This window comes from Pinus tabuliformis, chromosome 9 (genome assembly GCF_031772625.1).
Source record: "Pinus tabuliformis cultivar Carrire ecotype Pingquan chromosome 9, CPIR1, whole genome shotgun sequence".
Taxonomy (NCBI): Eukaryota; Viridiplantae; Streptophyta; class Pinopsida; order Pinales; family Pinaceae; genus Pinus; species Pinus tabuliformis.
Genome location: NC_142307.1, coordinates 425,828,985 through 425,840,437, shown reverse-complemented (window position 1 = coordinate 425,840,437; position 11,453 = coordinate 425,828,985). Strand labels below are relative to the sequence as shown.

The window sequence follows — 11,453 nt, the reverse complement described above, 5'->3', positions numbered from 1 at the left end:
AATGTAGAGATTCGTCCCTTGTTCGAACTAAGGGTCTCTACATTGCTCTCTATTTACGTTAGTGCCATGATCTCCCTCTTCATAATGTCCTAATGATGAACCACACTTGATGGTTCGAAATGCGTCAACGAAAATTCTCCTATGTGATTTCTACCAAAAGTTTTTCCTTAATTCAATATGGATTATAGAAGCCTGAATTCAAAAATTACTACCCTACACGGAAGGGCCACTGTTATTAAAGTTCATCATTTTGAACGATCTCGCTTAAGGGTTTCCAAGTTGAAGACAAATCTGGCATTTTTAAAGCGATGTAAAGATTCATCCCTTGTTCAAACTAAGGGTCTCTACATTGCTCTCTATTTAAGTTGGTGCCATGATCTACCTCTTCGTCTTGTCCTGACGATAAACCATATTGGATGGTTCAAAACGCGTCAGAAAAAATTCTCCTATGTGATTTCTACCGAAAGTTTATTCTTAATTCAATATGGATCATATAAGCCTAAATTTAGAAATTACTACCCTGCATGGAAGGGCCACTGCTGTTAAAGTTCATCATTTTGAAAGGTCCCACTTAAGGGTTTCCAAGTTGAATACGGATCTGGCATTTCTAAAGTGATAGAGATTTGTCCCTTGTTCAAACTAAGGGTCTCTATATTGCTCTCTGTTTAAGTTGGTGCCGTGATCCGCCTCTTCATCTTGTCTTGACGATGAACCACACTCGATGGTTCTAAACACGTCGACAAAAATTCTCCTATGTGATTTCTACCGAAAGTTTTTTCTTAATTCAATATGGATCAGAGAAGCTTGAATTCAGAAACAATAATAAATTTCAGGCTAAAAATGATTTATAGTTAAAATTTTAAATAATAATACTTTTTTATTTTTAATTTTGTTTTATATTGTTTATGGGGTTTCGAGTAGATGGTGAGAGGGTGTTCTGTTAGAACACTTCTTGATGTGAAGGTCACTACTTGGAGACTCCCTAGGCACAAATCCAGTCATGTTAATCCCAACGGCTTAGATACCCCATGGGTGGGGGCTATTCAAGCCACAAGTTAGTCATGTAGTCATCTTAGCACTCATATAAACTAACAAACCAAAAAAAAAATCATACTTATACACTTCAAAATAAAAATATATATACTAATTAATCCATGAATTACACATTAGTTGGTTTGTTTAGGGTTTAGTTCCCATCTATTTACAGGTTCAAATCACATGGAGAGGAGTTAAGAATAAAAACCACTATGTATTGATAAGTACTTCTTCCATCCAACATAAAGACTAACCCTAACCTAACTTCAATCTAGACCCCACAAGTATATATATTTCATTTAACATTTAATACCTATTTTTCTTTTGTGAAATCAAGCTTATGTGATTTATAATGATTAAAATTTTCTTTTGCAATAATCACATAACACAATCACCCACAAAAAAAATTAAACATATAACCTGAAAAATACCACCTGAAAAATACCTTAACATTCACCATAAATCTAAATCCACGTATCCTTATGATGAACCCCAATAGTGAATTCCACACATTGAAACCAAATAAAATAATTATTATATGATACTTCCAAAAGAAGTTTTCAAACCTATATTTTTGATATTTCATAAAACATTTTATCGTGTTACTATTTTTCGAGTGTAATTGACCTTTAATTGCCACTTCTATTAATATATAATTTAATTTCAGTTCAATATCATTGAATTGACGTGGCAAAGTTTACCAAAAAGGTCCCGCCTATTTGTCAACATCACCGCCCACATTTTTCCCAAAGGAACGAAACAACTGAAGTCAAACCCCAAAGATGCCTCGCGATTGCTGAGCTGGCGATCCGCTCCCCTTTCAAGAATCTACTGCCAAAGCTTCAAGCACGGCGCGTGTCAACATCATGGCAGATGATTGCGGTGGCGGGTCAAAACTCATGGCGTACTGAGTGGGTTTTCAAGGAGGATGAACTAAACCTCAATTGGCCCACCTCACGCACACAGCTTAGCTGCCCACCTTTATATATAAACAGAGATTGAGACTGAGAGATTCAAAGGGCAGTTTAGCGAGTTGCGCAGAATTGAATCCATGGCTGCCTCTGCAACTCAACGTACAGGCCTCATCTCGAAAGATGCAGGGAATGGCAACCCAATGGAGGATATAGCGCTTGATGACCAGGTAGGTTTCTGTTCAATGAATTTGCTTGCATTCCCTGGAATTAACTCTCTGTAATTCTGATGAATATGGGTATTTTTCTGGTTATATGTTATGCTGGTTGTTATGACAGTGAGTTATATATATGACAATGAATGAATGTTGAAAGCAAAGCACTCTGCTGGTTCATACTTTTTCATTATGAACTTTATATATATGAGCATGAATGAATTTTTAACTTTGAAAGCACATAAATGTAAGCAAACCGCTCTGCTGGTTCATATTTTTTGAGAAAATGGTTCTCCCATGGCGATTTTTATAAGTTCTGAACAAATCGATATGCTCTGGACTTTTCATACTCAAAGTTTTTTTTTAACAGGAATGGCAAATGTTTTGTTTCCATTAAAGCTAAAACTGGAGTGATTAAAAAATGGAGAGAGTGTTTGATCATTTTTACTTCTTTCCTGACTCAAATTTCATCCCTTATCCTCCTGTTTTTTTTAATTTCCTGATGTATGATTTTTTTAGTTAGTTCAAAACCATCTGAACTGTTTTTTTTCTTCTTTCTTGTTAAGTATCCGTAATTTGAACCATCTAAGGTTTCATTATTAGGGTTTTTATGAGTATAAAATTGGAATTGTTATGGGTGGTTAGATAAAGTGTTAGTTATTTTTCATATCTAGTTTTAATTTTTATATGAGAAATATTGATGTAATGGTTGTGTGTTTATGAATATTATTGTATTAATTATTAAGATTATCTCAATATTGTTATAATAGTTTTGTGCTTATAAATTGAAAATGATTCTTTTGCATATATTTCAAGTTTTATGTTAATTTTTTTTAATGAATTTTTATGTGTGCATGACGGGATAGGGTGAAAGCCTTCATCCCCATGAGGGGTATAATGCAGACATTAATAGAGTTAGTGTGCATCTTTTGCAAGATAATATCATATCTTAATGTATAATACATTGGATATATTGAATATGGACATTTATTAATTCTCATAAAACTTTTTAATGTATAATAATGTGTTAGATACATTGAATATGGTCATTAATAATTAATAAAACTTTTTAATGTATAATAATGTGTTAGATACATTGAATATGGTCATTAATAAATGTTCATGTGATTCTTCATTGTTTCTATACAAGATATATTGAATATGAACACTAACTCATTACATTTTTCAATATATAATGGATAAATGAGAAATACCTATATTATTTTTAATATAATGCTTTTGGAAACTTAATGTATATTAAGTAAGATGTATTGAATATGGTCATTAATGAATGTTCGTATGATTCTCAATATATATATACAAGATACATTGAATGTAAACACCAATTAATGTCTATTACATTTTTCAATCTATAATTCATTAGATGTGAAGTGTCTATATTATTTCTTAATATATTATATTAAAAAAAAATCGGGATAATCAAATAACCCAATATTTTTGGTGTCGTGCTTTCATCTTCTCCCTCCTTCGATCACCCACTTTCAAAAAAATCTCATATTTTTTAGTATTAAATAAATTATAATACATAAATTAGTTTTAGAAAATAAATATAATATATAATATTTTAATATCACATTTATATTTATATTCAGATTTAATATTAAAATTTAACTCTATTTTTATAATATATTCATTAAAATAAGTTATATTACAAATAATTTTTAATTAAATAAAATAACTTATATTTTTGTAATTTTAAAAATATTCCACATAAATCTCATTTCCAATTTTCCTGAGTAAATTAGCTAACTGATAATGTCTCCTTTCAATTCCGTGTTAATTATTTTTAATATTAAATAAATTTTTAATTTTTATAAAAATAAAATTAACTAATATAATTAGTACTTAATATTTATAAAAATAAAAATAATTATTATTTAATAAATAATTATTATTTTTAAAATTAGTTGTTATAATATTTTTTTTATTATTTTAAATAATTAGTTATTAAAATTTATGTTACTCATATTATGTGATTCAATCATATTGTTATTGAAATTAATATATTTTTTGTTTTTTTAATGGGTGGATAGATATCTATGTCAAGTTTATCTTATAGTGATACCATTACTATTGCCTCATGTGGCACACAGAGTTGGGAAAGATTGACTAATTGAGATGACACAGGATTAGTATACTTTATCTTTAACTAATTTAAATTCAAAGAAATATGAAAAAGGAAATTAATATCTTTAAAATACTAATAAATTTTAAATAATTATTTATATATAAAAATAAATAAGTATTTATATAAAATTTATTTAAATAATTATTTAAAATAATAATAATTTTTAAACAATTATTTATTTTTATATAAATAAATAAGTATTTATATAAAATTTATTTAAACAACTATTTATATGAAAAGTAAGATTTTATTTTTTTGGGTTAAAATTTACATTATTAGAGTTTTATTTGATATTTTAATATAAAAAAAGTAATTGTTAGAATATAGTTGTTAATATTGAATTAAGGAAAATAATTAATCAAAAGGAAAATTTCACTGAAATAACTATATCAAGCTTATCTTTGAGTGATACATTGTCTCACATGTGACACATAGAGCTAGTCAAGATGGCACATAGGATTAGTACACTTTATCTTTTAACTAATTTAAACTAGAGAAAGAAATTAACATATTTAAAAGATTAATAAGTTTTAAATAATTATTTATATACAAAAATAAATAAGTATTTATATAAAATCTATTTAAATAACTATTTATATGAAAAATAAAAAATAAAAATAAAATTGATAAAAATTACATCATCAGAATTTTGTCTAATATTTTTATAAAAAAAATTTATTGTTAGAATATAGTTGTGAATATTGAATTAAAGAAAATAATTAATCAAAAAAATTACTAAAATAAATATATAAAAATAAAAATAATATTTAGGTCAAGCTTAAATAATCAAAACAATAAAACAATCAATATAATAATATAATATAATATAATAAAAATAAGAAATGGAAAATAAAAATATTTAGAGATTCTTCGGCGTAAATCACATGAAATGGATCTGATTCTTCAACTTGTCCTGACGATGAACCACACTGGTGGGTTCTAAACGTGTCGACAAATGAAATTTCATGTGATTTACGCCGAAAAATCTCTCATAAAATTGATATGGATCACAAAAGCCTCAATTCAACAAAAATATTTAGATCAAACCGAAATAATCAAAACACTAACATGATTATTTAGGTTTGATCTAAATATTTTTATTTAAGTTTGACCATTTCTTATTTTTATTTATTTTCAAGCTTTTAAAATTAAATGTTTTGATTATTAAGACCCAAGATCAAACCTCACAAGGTGATTCTGTCATGCTAAAAAATTGAGTCAACTTAAAATGGGTGTGACTAAGGGAAAGTGTAATACGTGGTAATTTTGATGACTTAGATACCCTTGAATCACTACTCCTAAAGTCATAAAACACACTTCAAAACAACTTTACACATAAATAAAAAAATACTAAATTTGCGAAGCCTTTTCCCATTAACTTTTATCATACGGAAATTTACTCCAAATTCAACCTTTTTTTTTAAGCCCTCCACCCAATAAAATTAGCCATAACAGCGGGATCTACCAAAGAAATCCGCCTATTTGTCCGCACCACCACCCGTTTCTTTTCCAACGTGACAAACCCATAAACCCCAAAATCTAAGGTTCCTCGCCATTGCTGGGCTGGCAGTCTGCCCTCCTCCTTCAAGAATTCCTAGTTTAAGACACGCCACGTGTGGACAGCGTGGCAGGTGAGTGCGCTGGCGGGTCAAAACCGTATGGCGTGCTGAGCTGGCTTTGGCGTTCAATTAAGACGAACTAAACCTGAATTTGAGCGGCATTGCACAAATAGCTGCGACACGATCGGGTGATATATATAAAACAAATGCGGCCTGAGAATAAAAGTGATTGAGGGAGTAGCGCAGTGGTTGGGGTTGGATCCAATTCAATCGAACCCATGTCTACTCCCAAGATTCAACCTCGACTTATCAATTGGGAAGATACAGTAAATGAGTACCGAATCCAGATTATGAATACCGCGCAGGCTGCCCAGGTACATTTCCTTCTAACCAATTTGCCTGCATTGTTCGCAAGCAATTAATTCTCTGTAATTCCATTGCATTCTCTGGGTTTTTTCTTCACTTTCCTTTGGAACAGATTTTGATGCCATGCTGGTCTGTTTTATAATAATAATTAAACCAATATATTATATGAGCATGACTGAATGTTGAAAGCAGATGTGTGTGAAGAAACGTTCTGTGTGTCTATATTTTTGTTAAATTGGCTTTGTAGAGATACAGTTCTACCCCCATCATATTTTTCATGTAATCAGATTTCCTGTCATAAATTGTGATAACAATATAATTAAGTTTTTAAATTAATAATACAACTATAAAGGGTATTAGGGTAATGTAGTCCAGTCGTTTCACCAACACGGCTTTTGAGCGGGTATCAGGGTATTATAGTTCAGTTGTTTCACCAATATGGATTTTGTTTTTGGGAATTTAACAATTTGGTCTCTGGTCTTGCTCTGTCAAAACAGGGATTAAGTTTTTATAGTAGTTTTTTGGCTCTGTGGATTCAAGACTTAGGTTCTCTGGTCTTGCTATGTCAAAACAGGGATTAAGTTGTTATAGTAGTTTTTTGGCTCTGTGGATTCAAGACTTAGGTACTTCTCTGGCTTATCTATTGTGATGATAGAGGCCAGGCCAATGATAGTTGAGAAATCCCAAATAAACTCTATTCAATTACCCCTAAAAGTTCAATCTTTGAAAATTTATATAACAAGCACAATAAGCTTTTACTAATTGAATAAGCTTTTAAGATAACAATGCACAATTTGAAAGGGCATTCCTCAACACTTAACGAAAGACCAATTTGTTTTCACTTATACCAATATGGTGAACTAATTTTAATTAAGAATTCTGAGAATATTCTAGAATTTTACCAAATTTGTTTTCACTTATACCAATATGGTGAACTAAGAATTCTGAGAATATTCTAAAATTGTACCAGAATTATGAAGCGAAAAAGCTGACCTATCTCGTCCTTCAAATCCTGAAATATTTTCTGAATAAGGATAGCTATATTGACATAATGCTTATTATGTTTTTGATAGTGTTTTATATTTCATATTTACACACATAATTCCAATTCTGAACTTGTCTGTCCATATGTATTGTCCAGTCTCATATATATATATATTTTTGTTACTTCTTTTAAGATGGTTTTATTATGTAAATTTAGATACAACTAGTAAGTTAATTCAATGATTTTTTAATTACAAATAACATAAATATATTATGGGAGAATATTTTCTGTAAATTACATTGAAATTTTTGTTGTTGACACCTTTCGAACCATTAAGTCTGGATGATGAATCGGCTTAGTGGTTCTAAAGGCGTTGACAACAAAAATTACAATATGATTTACCAGAAGCATTCTCTCATAACATTATGAATCACAGAAGAATGCATTCTGAAAACATACACATATATTGAGACTTCAACTCAAATTTTAATACTAACAATGCTCATGCATATAGTGTCTTTCCCTTATGACTATAACTTCGTAATAATGCTTTCCCTAATAATTATAACCTTATAATAATGTCTTCACAGACATTAATATCTGCGAGTGTATGTAGATATATATTAATAATAGAAATCCCCTCTATATGACTATGGTATGACTATAACTTCCAGCGCAAGTACATAGCTTCAATAAAATCAAATACATAGTTGTAAACCCAATGCAAATGAATTATTTAATTAACAAAGGGGCTCTAGCATTGTAGCGAGTAAAGGACTATTGTGTTTATGAGGAAGAATGCCCAATGATTATAATGTGTTTGTTGCTTGTAGCATTGCATGTGGATAGGGGAATATGGAATTACAAGCAAAAACTTAGTTATGGCTAAGCTTGACACTAATAACTCAAGCAATTCAAGATTTGTTATCATTGTAGCCACTAGTTAAATAAACCAATGATTTAATCATGGATAAATCATATTATGTTCACCATGCAAGCATGGCCAATGCTGATAATTGAGTTGTGGGTGAATAAATATAAGAGTGTGCAATAATATTGCTAAGTGATATAACATGTTGATCTAACATGTGGCTATATGAAATTCACATACGACAAAGAGGTGGCAACCAAATTGAAAGAAAGCGTTAGTGATTTTAATCATTTATTAAGCCATTCAATGGCCATATCTAATTTTAATCATTTATTAATCCATTCAATGACCATATCTAGCTAGACAAACAACACATAATGGAAGAACAAAATGTCACAACTAACTTTTTGGATTAGCTCTGCTAGGTAAGAGACACCCTCCCTCAACTATGTACAACCCATATTGTGATTGTATGATCTTTGTGCATGGGATGTAAATAGCTTAGAGGATGTGTATGACCTCTTGGAAAGCCAACGTTGACCTCAAATCTACCCAACATGTAAAAGCAATGCTCAAATGAGAGGGCTACAACTTGGGTAAAGAGAAAAACATCCAACTATCTATCAAACTCAAATAAATTAATTTAGAAACCTCATATAAAAGTGCAGTGGCTCCAAGGTGACAACTATTGATCTTTGGGCTTAGAAATGCATCACGCAGTGGTAGTAATAGAGTTATTATACTCTCTTTTAGACAAAGAAAACTAATATTTGCAGTGAATCCGTAAGTTTGATTATATATCCTTCTCATTTACACTCCCACTATTCACTCACAATTGCCAAATTACCTTAGATAATGGATCTTACAACCACCACTTTCTGTTTTTGTATAATTAATATTCTTCCTTTTTTTGTGTTATTATTATTATATTAGAGGAATCGACGACTGGGCCAATCTCATACTCGCCTGATATGGGGTTGATTCCAACCACCACCACTATAAACTCTAGGTGAGTACATATGCCCCTTCTAGGCATATGTAAGTCGGGGGATTTGAACACTAGACCTCCTCGCACATAATACTTTGTTTACACTACCATTGCCAACTGAGTTGCCACTAAGGTGTTTTTTTTATATAATAATTAACCTTCCTTACCGCCAAATTACCTTAGATAATGAATCTTCTAAACTACTACATATTTTGTATAATTATTAACCTTCTTTTTTTGTATAATTGCTATTATTCCTTAATTACCAAATTACTTTAGATAATAAAGCTTACAACCTCGATCCATTTCTCATCAATGACATATATCAGAGACATTCAATATAATGTAGAGTACATTTTTATAAAATATAAGCATTGGCACCAACTTATCCTTATTTTATCTGTCAATGTGACATAGTGTATGTAAAGTACACATTGAAAATTTCTATATGGTATATGGTTAACATAATATGGTTTTCAAGAAGTAATCTTAAACTTCATATATATATAATAATTGATGTATACATCATTAAATACAATGAATGTGATCACCTATCAAATATATTGAATATGATTATTAATGATATTTGTATAATCTCTTTATGTACAATGCATTGGATACATATTAAATATAAATATTCCCAACAACTTTTATTATTATTTTTATGGTATAAATAAGTTTCATATGTTGAGAATGGACACTTTGTCTCTTTAATTTTTTAGCGCAATATTATATTTATTATTATATTATTATCATATTATATGATTTTTTTAGTGTGTTTTTCATTTCCGAGATTAGTGGGTATCTAAACCATCAAAATCATTTGGGGACCTTACTCGATGGATATCTAAACTATCAAAATCATTGGGAATATCACCTCACACCAACTCTTCACATGGCCAAAATTTTTAATATCTCCTCTAGATTACCGTGAATTTTGAACCTTGAATTGATACTAACAAAATTGGATCAATATATCAAATATATATTTTTTTGTTAACTTAAATTACTAGTTTTTCCCAATTCAACTAACACTCTAAGCTCATATATAAAATGTATTTAACATAATATTATCTAACATATTTTTCACATCCAAAATTATATATGTATATAATGTATATTAACAACTATTCAAATTCTTACCCTATTATCCATTGGATACAGATTTTAATACTTGAATATGATCATTATACTTGCCCAACACACAGGTATATAGGGATCCATATCACTTTAACTGGGTATTTATCCCTTTACCCTTTTTCCATATGGCCAATTTAATTAATGTTTTCTTAAAATTTTGTATTTAAAGTTATTTTAATTTATTTTTTTATGATTTGATTCACATTTTACACTTGAGTTCTTATTTGGTGTTTTTTAGATACAACTCCTCAACATTGTTCTTTTATTTTGTTAGGTTAAAAAGTATATATTTCATTCATATTTTTTTAGAAAACGGAATGATGTCCTATAACATAAGCTTAAAAACTTTTCAACCACTCCACTGCTTTTTCGCTTGTTTGGCACTTTACCTGCCTGACACACCATGCCCGTGCCCCATCGCTTCTTTAATTGCTTGTCAAGAAGGCTATCATTGTTGTCACTCTAATAGTGACTTCCATAACATTGGTTACTCATACTCAACACAACTATGAATTCTTAATATAAAATCTCAAACCTTTACTAAAGCTACTCAATTCACATTTACTTAGCGTATTATATGAGATATTCATAACTGGTTTGGAAATTTGACGAACAATTATTTATGAATATTGTAAGATTTTGGTTTTTTGAGGAGATATTCCAAACCAATTTATAAGATCAGACAAGAATTATGCTTTTAAAATTGTTTTGGGTAAAGTAATTTTGGGTGATTATGTAAATTTGAAATATTCACAAGTGAATTTACGATAAAAATTTTCTGGTAAGTAAGCACTAACGGGGGATTTGAACCAGTGACCTATCATAAGGAGTGCCTTAACAATGCACCCATTCACCGTCAATCCAAAGCCCCGTGGGCAATTCAAGATACTTATTAGAATATGAAATTTCTTTTAAATTTTTGTGTGTTTTAATAGTGGTAAAGTTTATTAGTTCTATTACATTTAGGCGTTTTCTCATTTTGAATTTTTAAGTTGTAGATTATTTTAAATTTTTAAGTTGTATTCAACACTTTTCAGGTTGTTTTTTTGCAATCCAAAACCCTAGCACTTGATACTATTATGAACTTTTAACTGTATACCATTATGAACTTTTAAGTTGTATTCAACACTTTTTTGGTTGTTTCTTTGCAATCCAAAACCCTAGCACTTGATACTATTCTAAAGTTTTAAGTTGTATACCATTCTAAACTTTTAAGTTGTATTCAACACTTTTC

The 11,453-nt window shown here is 29.6% G+C and overlaps 1 protein-coding gene across 1 annotated transcript in view; it reads left to right on the top strand.

Annotated features, from left to right (window-relative positions):
• Window positions 1-2,026: 2,026 nt before the first annotated feature.
• The window catches only part of LOC149148967 (protein NRT1/ PTR FAMILY 8.1-like), an 88,787-nt gene continuing 79,360 nt past the window's right edge, over window positions 2,027-11,453 (top strand). The window contains exon 1 of the mRNA XM_089438232.1: window positions 2,027-2,176. Coding sequence (XP_089294358.1) covers window positions 2,087-2,176 — 90 coding nt within the window. The 5' untranslated portion in view covers window positions 2,027-2,086. The remainder of the gene's footprint in view (window positions 2,177-11,453) is intronic.